Here is a 15,525-nt window from a genome sequence, read left to right as displayed (position 1 = left end):
TGTAGCTGTCACGCTTTCATATTCTACCCTATTAGAATCACCTCGTTTTCATCTCAGAATAGAGCGGAGGGGATTTCGGAGTAAATTATCTTGAGGCTAGAATGGGAGAGGTATCAAAAATTACAGAGAAAGGCTTTCTGGGTGTGATGAATTGGCTGGTCTATGCATAGGAATCCACTTTCAGGCTGCTTCTCTGGACAACTGCCTACGGGGAAATTTTTGCAGCTCCATTTGTTATGCATAATCTGTCGGGACCTTGTCGGTAGGGATCCCCTGGTATTTACCTGCCCACCTCAAGGTGACTGTGTTAAAGGCCCCTGTAGAGAGAACAAAGGCAGAAGGGAGGGGAAACCAACCGCCAAAGATTCTGAATGGAATTAAGTACAAAACAAACCATTTAATGCATTTACAGGAAATTAATCTAACCATCTTAATAAAAGTTGCAAAAACAAAAAGATTGTTATAATTAAGGCACGGTGAGTATTCAGATTTGTAAACAAAGAATGTTCTCCTGATAGGACTGGTCACGGTTAAGCAAGTGCAGAAAAAGAGAACCTTGAAGTTGAGAAGAGTCTTAAAATCTGATAACACAAGGATTAATTCACCCGCTCTGTTTTTTAGGAGCCATGAGAAAAAACTGTCCCACCTCACACTTGAGACCTTCCCCCGTTGCCCTTTTCACCTTCCCATTTTCCACCAAGTATTAGAATGGAGGCATTGGCCCGTTGGGAGCCAGTCCCAAACTACTGCGGTTTAGCAAGTTTGGTGTGCTATTAGGATCGGTTAACAATGGACAATGCAGATGACAGGGCAAGCCTCTTAAATGGCTATCAAGTGAAAAAGGAAGTCGTCTTGTGACCTGCAATTATAATCCCTTTGAGCAGGAAATAAAGGGTGTTTGCTCTCACCCTTGGGCTAAGCTGCAGGTGCACACTAAACATTTTCTCAGGGAGGAAACAGACTGCAACTGTCCAACTGGGCCGAGATTGAAGGATCAAGGTCAACTGATGCTCCTTATCCAGGGATGATTTCCAAATGATTCAAGAGCAACAGTTTTTCCTGAAAATGCCCGTGATTTGCACCTGCTTATTTAGCACTAAAACTGAAGGGTTGCATTTGTTTAATGGGGTCCCATACCAACACCCTTGCTTTTTAAATCAGTTCTTTAGTGGAGGCAGTCTTCAAACTGGCATATGGCTTTGCCCCAGACTCAAAAGCAGCATGACCCAGTGACCCATGGCCCCAAATTACCGCTTACCTATTAGTAGTTCAGAGTTAAGGTATCATTACAGAATTCCTTATAATGCTTTTGGCTTAGCTCCTTAAATAACTTCAGCCCATTTTGCATAATGAGTAGGTGTTAGCACTTAGCAGGTGATACCATTATTGAGATTAACAGGAGCTAGTTTTGTAAATAGAAATGAGTCAAAATGTTACTCCCCTTGCCATTTAAATGCAATAATAATCACTACTCTAGTGGAGGAGAGATCCTGTCTATTGAAGCCTCTTATAAGAGAGAAGTGTTCTCTGCTAAACAAGTCAACTCTCCCTTCAAGCACTGCTTTCCTATACAACAGATGAAATGGGACGAGGACAGAGGCAGGCCCTCTTACTATGAAGCTGCAGATTAAATATAAATACAAGGGATGGGATAATAAGTTACACAAATTATGGACAAAGATTCCTCGTTCGCCATGGGAGATTATGGAAACAGTTGTTCATAGCCCCTGGTAGCTACTTGCCCGGAAGGAGCACTGTATAAATAGAAAACAGCATTTCAGAGGTTTTGAAACCCACAAGGGTCAACACAACCACAAGACACTGACAAGACTAGAGACATTTTTACTGCTCTTCCATCGAGTGGGATTAAAACTCTAGTCTACTGTGTTGTAAGATGCATTTAGGCACAATCCAAACCTACTCTGACAGGAATCCAAAGATAGCACAAATTCCAATTTCAGGTCTTGATCTCTAAGCAGAGACAGAGGCTTGAAGCTCTTACTCCTCTTCTGACAAAAAAAGTTCTCAACATAATCTGCTCACTCCATCGAAGAAGCAGAGTAAAAACATCCCTAGTTTAAAAACCAATCGTGGGGAGGGGCGTCGCTTCACGCTAAATCGGACTGTGCAGGATCTCTTTTGTCTTTTGCAGCTAAGTCACCATCTCCCTCCATTTCAAAATTGAAGTTCACAAATGAACTGGATGACATTGCCTCTGGCTGCTCTTTGTGAACCATCTCGGCCTGTGACTTGTCCTGTTGCTCTTGATATTGTCTCTCTGCTTCTTCCGACATTCTGTTCTCTTCCTCTTCCTCCTCTTCCTAACAGGGAAGACACGGCACATAAAATGCTTGGATCAGTAGGGAACAAAACGCACTAGTTTCACCAGCGCCTAAAGGCCAGAGCCTCGGTTCTTACAGTCCAAAGGAGGGAATGAAGCCAGAGTGCCTGCTCCTAGGCCCGAGCAGAGTCCTATTTAGTGGCGCCAGATAAAAACCTTATCCTAGCTTGATGGCTACAAAAAGTCCTGCCCCTGACTGATGAACACAATGTGAAGAAAGGAAGCCAGAGAGATTTAAGCTGTGCTTTCAAGTGGAGAGAGAAAGCTTTAATCTTCCCAATTATAATAGGCCTCACCCTTTCAAGCAGAGAGTGACTGAAGAGTGGGTCTTCTCCTCTAGGGTAGCTTGCGCTGCCATACATGGGCTCTCTCATCCATTTAACTTTTATTTTAATGCGGCCAGAGCCACACAGATCCTTCTCCCAGGAGGACAGAGGGAGGTGGGGATTCTCCAAGGAGAAACCCAGCAAGGCCAAGCCCCAAGCCCACAGTCGCCACTGCTGAAGCCAGGACTAAGGCTCAGATCTCTCCTGGGGCTGGCTCAAAGTTCTTCGATCAATTCATCAGTCAATTTTATTAATTGAGCACTTACTGTGTACAAAGCACTGCACTAATAAATGCTTGGAAGAATACATATGTCCTTTGGGGCTGAAAGAAGGGTGAATGAAGGGTACAAATCCAAGTACTGCAGTGCTTAAAAGAGCTTTAGCCCTTTGATGGCACCAGGACAAATTCTGGGTAGTGTTATTGGGACACTACATTGATTGATCAACTGTTCCAAGTTGTGAATTAAGTTGTTTTTCATAAATAGGACTGTCTGTTCATCAAGAAGGAGAGGTTCCTCAAAGGCTCCAGAGCCAACTCGCCAGAGGGAGCAACTTGGATCACATTTCAGCTTTCCCTAGGCCCCGACTCACGTATCCAGACCTCGCTTCATCTCACCAGCGCGCACGATTCCAGTCGGAAGCTCTCTGGCCTATGTTGCCTCCCTCAGGGGACAAAGACTCCTTCTACACCCGAGTGACTTAGGATATAGGAGGAAGGTAGGATAGCGGTACCCACCTCCTTCTTCATGCGGTAATACTCGTCAATGGCATATTGGTATTTTGGGGTGCTGATGCCCAAAACAGATGCAATCTTCTCTCCGAGGAAGTCGCACACTGGAGAGATAAAAGTTCAGTCGTAAGGACTTCTGATGAGTAAAACTTAAATTGAACTGGTCACAGTGGAAGCTTCACTTTTCCCCAGACACACTAACAAAAGAAGTCAATGTGGTTGGGATTGAGGGTCTGCTAACCTTCTGGATAAGAAGGTAGAAACACAGGAAGGAGGAAGGGGTCAATGTGACCAGGCTGGCCAGCCTCAGGTCAGCCCGCTGAGCTGACGCCGGGTCCCTGAGAAAACAGCTGGTGAAGATGGGGGCTTTTGCTGGGCCCCTAGAGGAAATGGCTGGCAAAGGTTGTCAGCTTTGGCCTGCTGGCTCTGAGGCCTCACATTCCCCATCCCGGCAGAGGTCTGGATGTCCAGGGGAGCGTGGAAGGGCTCAGGAGGGCAGCTTGGGCAGTGTGGGTATAGGATGAGGGACAAAGCTGTGAAGGGAGTGGCACCGCTCAGCAATGGCACACCACTCTCCAGTGGCACACCACTCTCCAGTGAGTGGCCACAGGGATTGATGCCTGATCTGGATTTGGAATGATAATTATTATCATTGTTCCTTTGGTATTTATGCCCTTATTATGTGCTCACCCGCTGTACTAAGTGCTGGGGGAAATTCAAGATAAACAGGTCAAAGTCCCTATCCCACGTGGGAATCAGTCTAAGTAGGAGGGAGCACAGACACTGAATCCCCATTTTATAGATGAGGAAACTAAGGCACCGAGAAGTGAAGTGACGAAGTTCACACAGCAGGCAAGTGATAGAGCCGGATTAGAACCCAGGTCCTTCCGACTCTGAAGCTCGTGCTCTATCCCCTAGACCACGCTGATTCTCTTCCAGGCAGAGATGCAATGGCAGCACAGCAAAGGTTAAGTAAGAGTGGGGCAACAGGTTCTTACTCCCTCCTCTTTTCTATGGTATTTCCTAAGAACTTCCTATGTGCCAGGCACTGAGGCACAGAGAAGCCAGATTTGGGATGAGAAGGAGCGTGGCCTAGTGAAAAGAGCCCAGGGCCTGGGAGTCATAAGACTTGAGTTCTAATCCCAGATCTGCCATTTGTCTGCTGTGTGACCTAATCTCATATCTAGTGCTTAGAACAGTGCCTGGTACGAAGTAAATGCTTAAATACCAATACCATTAAAAAAAAAAGCCTGGGCAGCGTCAGGTCTTGAACTCAGGTCTCCTAGGACCTGGGTCTTTCCCAAACTGCCTCCACCATGTCAAGGGCCAGAGACGCTGCTTTCCAGTCCCTGCTCAGAGGCCATGCAGGCTGCCTGCTTGAGGAATGACGTCCTGAAACAAAAAGCCAATCGATACCTGAGAGGGTCGACGTGGCCGCACGCAGCATGTAAAACCACAAAAACGGACCCCAGGTAAGCTTTGCCTGCAAAAAAAAAAAAAAAAATCAAGATTCAAGATAGCCAGCAGCAGCACAGAGATCACCAAACGACGTCCACCTTAAGATCTGGGGCAGGAGGTGGAACCCCAGAAACCAAAGGTAGTGCACCAAGCCAAGGGAGGTTAAAACACTAGGGTAGATTTTCACCAAGAGACCTTGCTCCAAACCCAGAACCCCAGGGGTCTTGGGAGGCTGTTGGAATGCTGGTGCTGGCCACTTGGGCCACGTGGACACCTGTTCACACCTCATAGTGAGGGCCTAAAGGAAGCAAACAGGAGAAAAAACTCTCCCCACTCCAGAGAAAGGCCCCTCTTGGGTCAGGGCTCACTGTCCAGTGGGCAGTGGACAGTGAGATTCAACTCGCAGAGAACAACTTGCCAAAAGCCAGGTACCCCTGCCCAGAGCCCAAAGATGCTCAGGCTCCAAGCCCTCCAGTGGCACTAGGTCCATGCCATGTTGTGCTGGGATGCTTCCGTTTCTCTTCCACCAAGCAGCAGCATCCAACTGCTAACATGCCTTCCTCAAGATCAAAGCCTTGGCAGAGGTTTGGGAATATTTAGGCCCAGCCCTTTCCTCCACGTTTCTTCTTAGAAAATGCACTAAGAGCTCTGGACACTATGTACCCACAGGTTCAGAGGCTGCTCGTCTCTTGGCCTCCCAACCAGGATCTGGAGAGATCAGAGACCGTGACTCTGCTAAGGAGGGTCCTTACAGCTGGAATTTCCTCTGAGCCTATTCTCAAAGAATCCCATTTCAGACAAAGAGATTACCAAATCAATTCTTCAGACTGCTAGACAGAAAAATGTTGCTTTTCCTGGAAGGCTTATTCAATTCCTGTTAAATGAGGAAGGGCGTCTCACCAGTTCTTGGGCAAAGGGCACAGCTTTTATTCACCAAGTGACACATTTTCTATAGTCCAACGTACACACCGTGAAGTAGTTAATTTGTTCATGGAATATTTAGATGCTTCTATTTTAAAGAGTATAAAAAGGGTCTTTCACGGGAATAGGTGTCTCTAAATACACAATACGGTCAGGCCTGTACATCCCCTCCCCTTCTTTTGCAGGATAAAATCCAATCAGAAATGCTTAGTGGGCACACGATAATAACAGCAACAACAATGGTATTTTTAAGTGCTTACAATATGCTAAATACTATACCAAGTGCTGGGGTAGATACAAGACAATCAGGTCCCACATGGGCTCACAGTCTAAATAAAAGGAAGAACCAGTACTCAATTCCCATTTTGCAGATGAGGAAGCTGAGGCACAGAGAAGTTAAGAGGCTTGCCCTACGTCACGCAGCAGATAAACAGTGGGAGCCGGGTTCAGAACCCAGGTCATCTGGCTCCCAGGCCCATGCCCTTTCCAGTACACCACGCTACTTCCCTTCATACACTCTCAGCTGTTCTTAGACCTACCTGCAGGTCATCTTTGCTCCAGGAAAGAATTTTAAGGGGTAAACTCCTAGCTTGATATTGAGAAAGAGGGAGAAGATGGCCTTTGGCAAGTACTTCATCTGAATGCTAAACCACCAAAGGGGACAAAAAGCTGGAGAATGTTTCGGAGGAGACAGGAAAAGCAACACACCTGCTTACAAGTCTGATTGCTACAAGGGGAACTCTCATTTCCTCTCCTGACCTGACTTTGCCCAAGTTTGCCTGAGAAACACTATAAAATTTTGTGGCTTTTATCACCTATTTTTTCCAATCAAGCCAGTGCTAAATATAAACTATGGAAAAAGCCTCGGAGGACTGCCTGAAGCTTTTAAGGGATGCTCTTCAGAAGAGAAAGTGGTTACAACATTGACCCAACTCACTCAGGTTAAAGCACAGGCCCCGACCCCAGACCCTTACCCACATATGAAGCTTTTGTGCAGTCATTACGTTAGGCACATTTGCCAGAAGAATCCTGTTTGTGATTATACAGTTTGTGTATATACTGTCTTTCCTGGGAAAAATTCAATCAGTTTCCTGATCTCATGGGGTATTTACATAACCCTGGGATGGTGTCTTTCCAGGAGCCGCAGGCTGTGTTGTGTCCACAGTCATATTACCCACTCCAGTCCCCTGACCTACTCTTTTCAGCTTTACACCAACACAACTTGCCTTGGGCAGCCCTGGAATGTCTAAAGAATCCTCCTCCCCCAAAGTCCAATCTGCTCTGTGTGTGGCAAGCCAGCGATGAGGCTGTCCTGGCCTACTTGGAGAAGTTTCTCATTCTGTGAGGTCCAGATCTGGAAGCTCGAGAACTCAAACTCCAATTCAGCCATCACCAACTACTGAAATTCAGGCTGGATTCCAACCTCCAACTCCCTTCTGATGAGGTTCAGGCATGTCCCATCACCATTCCCCACCCCCACGTGCCAGGAGTGATGATCCGCAACTTTTTCCTAGCTTGTTCTTCACCTTCATTTCTCTCCTTTCCCCACCACCTCCGGGCCTTGCTAAAGAGGCTGGGCCTCCTGCTTAGCTGGACCTTCTGAACTACCCCTCTTTAGCTCTCAGATCTCCAGACACATCTCTTCCCTGGGTTTGGTCCCAAGCACCAGGAGGAATAAAAACATAAACATGCCACTCTCGCAAAAAACCACGTCCTCAGGGCTGAGTTTGAATAATGCTGAAAAGAAAATGTGACCGGTGGAAGTCAAGTCAGACAGGACAATGCCACTTGAACATTAACCAGTTAGGTATAGGTAAACCACAGAAAGTTTGATTTGTGATGCCAAACTTTCCTGAGTTGGAGAAGTAATTCAATCAGAAAAAATGGAACGAGTTCCTGGGCAAATCTGTGAAACCTTCCCTGAAGGCCAATGACAGTGGTAGAGATCCCATCATCACTCCAGTCACCCATTTGGGGTAGTCACAGTAATAGTATTTTTTTAAGTGCTATCTGTGAGCACAGCCCTGTAGAGCACTGGAAAAGAGTACCTGGGGAGAAATAGATCTGGGCCCTTTACCTCAAGGGGCCCACAATCTATGAAGGGCTATGAAGAGGCTCGTTAGTTCAAGTTCTCTCTGAAGGCAGAGGTTGAGGGAGGGAAGGAAAAGAGGCAGGAAGGGAAGGGAGAAATGAAGTAAATTATTCCAAAAAGTCACTGGCACTTCCATGGCATTTGTGGTGTTGGGAAAAAGTCAAACTTACCGGATCAACAGCTGGTAAAAGGTCTTTTTTCTCCTTCCCATCAATTTCGTCTTCATCTGTGCTATATTCTTCCATTGTTTCTCCACTGGCAAAGTGAATGACCCTCCTTGGGACCTTCTTCTTTTTTCCTAGAATGCCAAGTTCTACATTCTCAAAGCCTTTATCGCCATTCCCCTGCCCCTGGAACACAACAAGAAACAAAGTTTCAACGGAGAAATATCTTTTTCTATTAGAGAATCTAAGAGAAATCTCATACAAAAGAGAAGAGTCAGGAAACCCAGAATTAGGTTTTACGCCAAAAATGTTACAAGCAAATCATACATCTTTCCTCACAGGGAAAAAAAGAAACCTCTGGAAAGTTCAATTTGAAGTAAGAGCACAGTATGATTGAGCAACATGGAGGACCAACAGAGTTTCCTCAAGTGCTTCCCTGAGGAAACTTTAGGTTCTAAATTCAGCTCTGAACTGGAGAATCCTAACTAACCATGTTATAATCTGAGTAATGCCGAAAGGCTTCCTAGGAGAAAGACAAAAACTGAATGGCCTGATTCTCTCAGTTTTAGCTTCTCTCATGGCAGTCTTCCAAGATTCTTCATCTTCTATGATTTGAGAAATACAAGAGCTATGACTGTAAAATCCTACAATATACAGGGTCAATTTCTAATCATCTGGCCACGCCAGGGATGGGGAAAAAAATTGCCATCCCCTCTAAGTGTGGATGCTGGATCCCCAGACGCAGGTGATCTTGTGTGCATTAAACTAATAATAATAGTTGTCATATTTACGTGCTTACTATTTGCCAAGTGCTGTACTAAGCGCTGGAATGGATACAAGTAGATCGGGTTGAACAGAGACCCTGTCCCGCCTGGGGCTCAAAGTCTTAATCCCCATTTTTACACATGAGGCACAGAGAAGTGAAATGACTTGCCCAAAATCAAACAGCAGTCAAGTCGCAGAGCCTTCTGTGGGGGAGGTGGAAGAGTGAGTCAGAAACAAGGAAGAGGCAGCCTGAGCTGAGTTGGTTCTGTAACCCCACTGCGGCCCTCTGCCGAGGTGAAATAAGAACTAATAAAAGCAAGGAATTAAGAGCTACAGCTAGGCTCTCCCTGCTCTAATATTTTTCTCCCAAATACACTTAGCTTTGACTTAATAGAAAATGCAAAGATGTAATACTCTGACATCCATTTCCTTTCTACATCCAATTCTTCCATAACGCGTGCTTTGGAAAGAATGCTCTTAGAAAGTATGGAATGGGGTTCCCCTAACAGCACAGAAAACGATGAGGCGGGCACAAGTGCCTGGGGCTGGCTAAGACCCACATTAAAGAAGTTGCCTTGAACCACCGCGGGATTCGTCATGAATGTGACCCCTGTTTTGCTTGTATCCACCCCAGCGCTTAGTGTAGTGCCTGGCACATAATAGTAAGCACTTAACAAATACCATAATTACTATTATTATGTATGAGCTGGGGGAGGGATAAGAAATGGGGACTGAGGGGTGGTCTCATTTACTGTCTGGCATACTGAGAGAGTACCCGTGCTGGGACAATGGGAGGGTTGGGTGAACTGTTGGACTGTCCTCTCCCAAGCGCTCATTGAACATAGGATGCACTCAATAAATACCACTAATAGACTGACTGAATGGACAGGACCATAGGTTAACTAAGAGGGTCCATCAGGGAGGACCCAGCAGGGGTCTTTGCATAGACTCAACACGGCAGGCAATGAGAGTGCGATGGCTTCCTACTCAAGCCATCAAGCAAGCAATCAATCAATCAATGGTATTTCATGAGTGATGTATCCTGTATCCTGTGTGTGGAGCAGGAGGATACATCACATTGGCTGGCCTGTGCTGCCCCAGGTCATATCAGCTCTCCTCTCGCCCCACTTCTGCTAGTGAGGGCTACCTGCAGGAGGGTCAGTGCTAATCTGCTGGGGTGGGGGAGGGCAGAAATGCCAATTAGAAGCAAAGGACAAGTGGGAGAGACAGGAGAGGAGGTGGAGGATCTGCGAATTAGGAAGGGTCAAGACTGGGAAGCTATAAGCCTTTGAGAGAGTCTGGTTGTGGAGGGACAGGGTCTAAACTGGAAGCTCCTTGTGGGAGGGGAACGTATCTACTGACTCGGGTATATTACCCTCTCCAAAGTGTTTTGTACAGTGTTCTGCACATGAGAAGTGCTCAATAAATACCACCGATGCACTGATTGATTATGGGAGGCAAAAGCAGAGGCAGTGACTTGGTGAAGGGCAAGGACAGGATCACCTGAGTGCACAATGGGTGTTTCTGCTAGTAACTTAATAAAAGCTCCTATCGTCCTCATCGAAACTATCTGAGGTCTTTAAGCTGGATTTAGCAATAGAAAAGTTACAAAACTCAGCTCTAGGATGCTGACTCCATATGGTCTACTTTTCCAGAGACTGTCACTATTACACGACCAGGAAAACTTGCTGGGGTCAGTGGCAGCCACAGTCACATGCGCAAGTGATTATCTAAGAGTTGCCTGCCCAAGTTCTGGATTGTTTCACTGCACTTGTTTTTCCTACAGAATTTTTCCATTTCCTAGCTAGAAAATTCCTGGAGTCTTTTCATCAGGCTAAATGCCCATGTTCATTGCTTATTATCTATGTACACTTAAAAAAAAATCTCAGGGATCTAAATTGGGGTTCCCAGTTGATCCAATAAGTATGCATTTATTACATACACAGAGCATTATAACCCTGTATTAAGAGAACTGTTCAATCCAATAAAAATGGCATGGAAGACATACAATCAAGTATACATGTACTCACAGAGACGATGTAGAAATGATAAAAAATAAGATGAGGAGGAGAGTCACAAGGCGTTGGTTATTTTGGGGCCGTTTTTCACTTTAAACAGTTGGTCTGATTGTGGCAAGTACTCGCTCCCCCATATCCACTCTGCCAGCTGCCCTGCAGGCCCTCCAATGGTGACCCCAAGTAGCCCAATGTGGCCCTGTCAACCACCAGTTTACCCAATCCAACCGTGAACCTATTTTCAGCCTGTGCAACTTTCTGTGGTAATGAATTTCAAAAAGATTAATCTGAATGACAAATAAATCATATTTTCGATTCCAGGAACAAAAAAATCCACCTAAATGTACCACCCTTGTTTCCCTTGTTCTTTAGCTAGTCACTTCTGACCCTGTTCTTATGGGTAAACGTGAAACTGCAGTTTCCAAGGCCCATCTCTGGTGAAACAAGAGTCAAGATTCCAGGTCCAAAGGATATCCCAGCAACTGTTGTGCCATGTCAGTGGGGGCCATTTCTTATTCCTTTGTTCCTTCTCTTGACTATTACCTCTGACTTATAATAGATGGGGCTGGAGCAATTTAAGTCATAAAACAGCAACATTAAAATTCAACAGCACTCATACGGAAAAGCACTGAGGAGCATTACAACTGGAGATTGCTGTACGTGGCAGAAATCCAACGATTTCTACAGAGAATATTTTCAGAGTGGCAATTACTAAGGGGTGGCACTGGATTATATTTATTTTATATATGTCTAACAATGTTAAATTAGAGTTCTAGGTACAACCCTGAATTAGAATGCCTTGAATTACCTGCCTCTTTCACTCCCAGTTCCAAATATCCCTTTCCCCCAAAATTAAAACTTTAAGCATAAAACACATTATGGGGTCAGTGGACTTTTTTATGGTATTTTTAAAGTGTTTACTATGGGCCAAGCACTCTTCTAAGTGTTGAAGTTGATACAAATTAACCAGTGTCCCTGTCCCACAGAGTGTTCCCAATACAAGGGGGAGGGTGAACTCTCATATCAAATCCCCATTTTACAGTAGAGGAAACAGAGGCACAGAGAAGTTAAGTGGCTCGCCCAAGGTCACACAGCAGGCAATTGGCAGAGCCGGGATTAGAACCAGTCCTCTAACTCCCAGGTTTATGTTCTTTCCATTTTGGGCCATGCTGCTTCCTGTAAGGAACAAATAACCTCTAGATAGGCTGCCTTAGCCCTTTCTTCCAAAACAAAGCTCCTCTCCTGAGCTGATCATTCTTGGGAGAGTTGGGCTCTGTCTACGCCTAAGCCCCGTGTGAGACGGGGACTGTGTCTGACTCAGTTAATCTGTATCTACCCCAGCATTCAGTACCGTGCTTGACGGATACCATATTTTAAATTACGTATGTTGCTTTCCTTTTAAACTGTGAGCTACTTGCAGAGAAGGACCATATAAGTTGTATTTTACAATATTTTTTCCTTAACCTTGGACAGCGTTTGGCATGTTGTAGGAGGCTTAAAAACTCACTGTGCTGGTAGTGACTGGATGCTGGGCCCCATCCTCTCAGGCACGGTAGAGTAGATATTCTGCCAGAGTGGCCTGGCCGTCTTTCCTCATCTCATTTCCTGCCTTCATTACGAATATACATTTGCTACCTGAGCCCCATGTGGGACAGGGACTGTGTCCAACTTGATAAACTTGTCTCTACCCTAGCACTTGGAGCAGGGCTTGACCCATAGTAAACATTTCACAAGTACCATAAAACAACCACCACCTTGCTAACCGGCTTCTGAAATCCAGAACTCCGTAATGACATTTAGGAACAATGAGGCATATCGAGGAAAGTTCTTTATAGACTGCACTTTCGGGATAATCAATACTGAAAAGTACATTGTAAAAAGTATTTCGCAGCTGCCAAGATCTAAATCTCCTGTATGTCAAGATTCTCCATATGAGCCTCTACGACACCCAACCAGGCGTCTTGAATTCACTGAGGGGGAGTTCTAGAGAAGTCAGTCACGTCAACAGTGGGGAAAAGTGAAGAAAAAGCCCCGTTTCCTTTTACCTTAAAGGGTGCAGGTTAAATGTATTCTTTTATCAAATGCCTCCCGTCAAAAGAAAGTGAACCAAGCCCTCGGGAAAGCAGTGCCTTTGGCAGACAGAGACATTTTCACAACTGGGCAGGAGGGTAACCACCCCTGGGTCCGGCCACCTCAGGAAGGGGCTCTCCACCCTTGGTCAGCAGTCGGGGGACGGTCTGAGTGGGTGGCAATCAATGGTATTTATTGAGTGCTTACTTGGGGCAGAGCCCTAGTGCTCCTTTCGTTCACTCATTCATATTTATTGAGCGCTCACTGTGCGCAAAGCTCTGGACTACGCGCTTGGGAGAGTACCATATCAGATAGAGACAATCCCTGCCCAAACCCCATTACCCTGGATCTACCCCAGCGCCGTTACAACAGCGCTTGGCAACTAGTAAGTGATTAACAAATACCAACATTATCTGTAGCTGAACTGTACCTTCTAAGTGCTTGGTCCAGTGCTCTGCACCCAGGAAGTGCTCAATAAATACAATGGAAGGGATGAATGAATGAATATGATAGAAGGAATAAATGAATGAATGAATGAATAGGATGGAAGGAATGGATGAATATGACAGAAGGGATGAATGAATACAATGGAAGGAATGAAGGAATAAATACAATTGAAGGAAGGAATAAATACGATTGAAGGAATGAATTTGATGGACGGAATACAGGAATGAATACGATGGAAGGAATGAATGAATGAATACTATGGAAGGAATGAATATGATGGAAGAAATGTAGGAATAAATATGATGGAAGGGATGAAAAAATAAATATGATAGAAGAAAGGAGGAAATAAATATGATTGAAGAAATATGATGCAAGGGAGGAATGAATACAATGGAAGGGATGGATGAGTGAATGAATACGATGGAAGGGGTGAATGAATGAATGAATACGATGGAAGGGGTGAATGAATACGATGGAAAGATGAATGAATGAATACGACAGAAAGGATGAATGAATGAATACGACGGAAGGGGTGGATGAATGAATGAACACGACGGAAGGGGTGAATGAATGAATACGACGGAAGGGGTGAATGAATGAATGAATACGACGGAAGGGGTGAATGGATGGATGGATGAATGAATGAATACGACGGAAGGGATGAGTGACCGAAGAGCAGAGGGGCGGCGGCGCTGGGATTAGAACCCGGGTGCCCGTGAGTCGCGGGGCCGGGCGGTTGGGGCTCGGCCGGGCCCCGCCGCTCGGGGTTTGAGGGGGGAATGTGAGGAGGGAAGGAGGGGCTGGGGCTACTGCGGGCGCGGGGGCGGCCGGGGTGGGGGTGTCGCCGGTGTGAGCGGGTCCCGCCTCCCCCGGCCCCGCCTCACCTGGGCCGCCGCCTCCCCGAGGGCCTCGGCCGCCTCGGCCGCCCCGGCCGCCCCGGCCGCCCCGCGCTCCCCGCCCGCCGGGTCTCCGGGGCTCGGCCGCGGCCCGTCCATGGGCGCGACGGCGGCGGGCCGGGCGTCGCTGAGGAGAAGAGACATGGCCGACAGCGCCGCCTCCATCCTCCGCGCGCGCGCGCACACACACGCACACACCCCCACACACGGCGCCGGAAGTGCGCGCGCACTGGCCCGCGGGCCCCGCCCCCTCCTCCCTCAAGATCCGCCCGCTCCGCATCAGGCCCCGCCCATTCACCCTCGGGCCCCGCCCACTCAGCCTTCAGGCCCCTCCCTCTCCCCCTCAAGCTCCGCCCACTCCTCGGGTCCCGCCCACGCCCCCTCAGGCCCCGCCCGCTCCCCCTCAAACTCCGCCCGCTCCTCCTCAAGCCCCGCCCACTCCTCATCAGGCCCCGCCCACTCCCCCTCAGGCCCCGCCCACTCCCCCTCAGGCCCCGCCCGTTCCCCCCCCCCCCCCCCCCCCGGGTACGGAGAAGCAGCGTGGCTCAGTGGAAAGAGCACGGGCTTTGGAGTCAGGGCTCATGAGTTCGAATCCCAGCTCTGCCACTTGTCGGCTGTGTGACTGTGGGCAAGTCACTTAACTTCTCTGTGCCTCAATTCCCTCATCTGTAAAATGGGGATGAAGACTGTGAGCCCCATGTGGGACAACCTGATTCCCCTATGTCTACCCCAGCGCTTAGAACAGTGCTCGGCACATAGTAAGCGCTTAACAAATACCAACCTTATTATTACGTCACCCTCAGGCCCCGCCCACTCTTCCCTCAGACCCGCCCATCCCCCGGGTTACGTCATCCTCAGGCCCCGCCCACTCTTCCCTCAGGCCCCGCCCACTCTTCCCTCAGGCCCCATCCACTTCTCTCAGGTCCCGCCCACTCCTCCCTCAAGCTCCGCCCACTCTTCCCTCAAGCCCGCCCTTTCCCCTTAAGCCCCGCCCACTCACCCCTCAGACCCCGCCCCCTCCTCGCTCAGACCCCGCCCATCTCCTTTGGCCGCGCTGTGCATGCCCCCTACCGGCCGAGCGCCAAACTGCAAGGCCGCCTGCGGCCGCCCTCGCCCCCACCCGTCTCCTCTGGGCCCGGGGAATAATAATCATAAATAATAATAATGGTATTTGTTAAACGCTTAACTATATGCCAGGCACTGTACTAAGCGCTGGGGTGGATACAAGCAGATGGGGTTGGACACAGTCCCCATCCCACGTGGGGCTCACAGTCTTCATCCCCATTTTGCAGATGAGGTC

At 47.6% G+C, this 15,525-nt stretch overlaps 1 protein-coding gene across 1 annotated transcript; it reads right to left on the bottom strand.

Annotated features, from left to right (window-relative positions):
- Positions 1 to 377: 377 nt before the first annotated feature.
- On the bottom strand, positions 378 to 14,413 carry FAM177A1 (family with sequence similarity 177 member A1). The gene is made up of 5 exons (XM_029078964.2): positions 14,214 to 14,413; positions 8,039 to 8,218; positions 4,814 to 4,880; positions 3,404 to 3,501; positions 378 to 2,321 (listed from the first exon to the last, which is right to left on the bottom strand). The coding sequence occupies exons 1-5, from the start codon at positions 14,388 to 14,390 to the stop codon at positions 2,109 to 2,111; spliced, it is 735 nt and encodes a 244-aa protein (XP_028934797.1). The 5' UTR covers positions 14,391 to 14,413; the 3' UTR covers positions 378 to 2,108.
- Between the last annotated feature and the right edge of the window lie 1,112 nt (positions 14,414 to 15,525).

Source organism: Ornithorhynchus anatinus, chromosome 14, assembly GCF_004115215.2.
Source record: "Ornithorhynchus anatinus isolate Pmale09 chromosome 14, mOrnAna1.pri.v4, whole genome shotgun sequence".
In the NCBI taxonomy this organism is placed as follows: Eukaryota; Metazoa; Chordata; class Mammalia; order Monotremata; family Ornithorhynchidae; genus Ornithorhynchus; species Ornithorhynchus anatinus.
The sequence above is the reverse complement of the archived record's forward strand: the minus strand, read 5'-3'. Positions and strand labels throughout refer to the sequence as shown.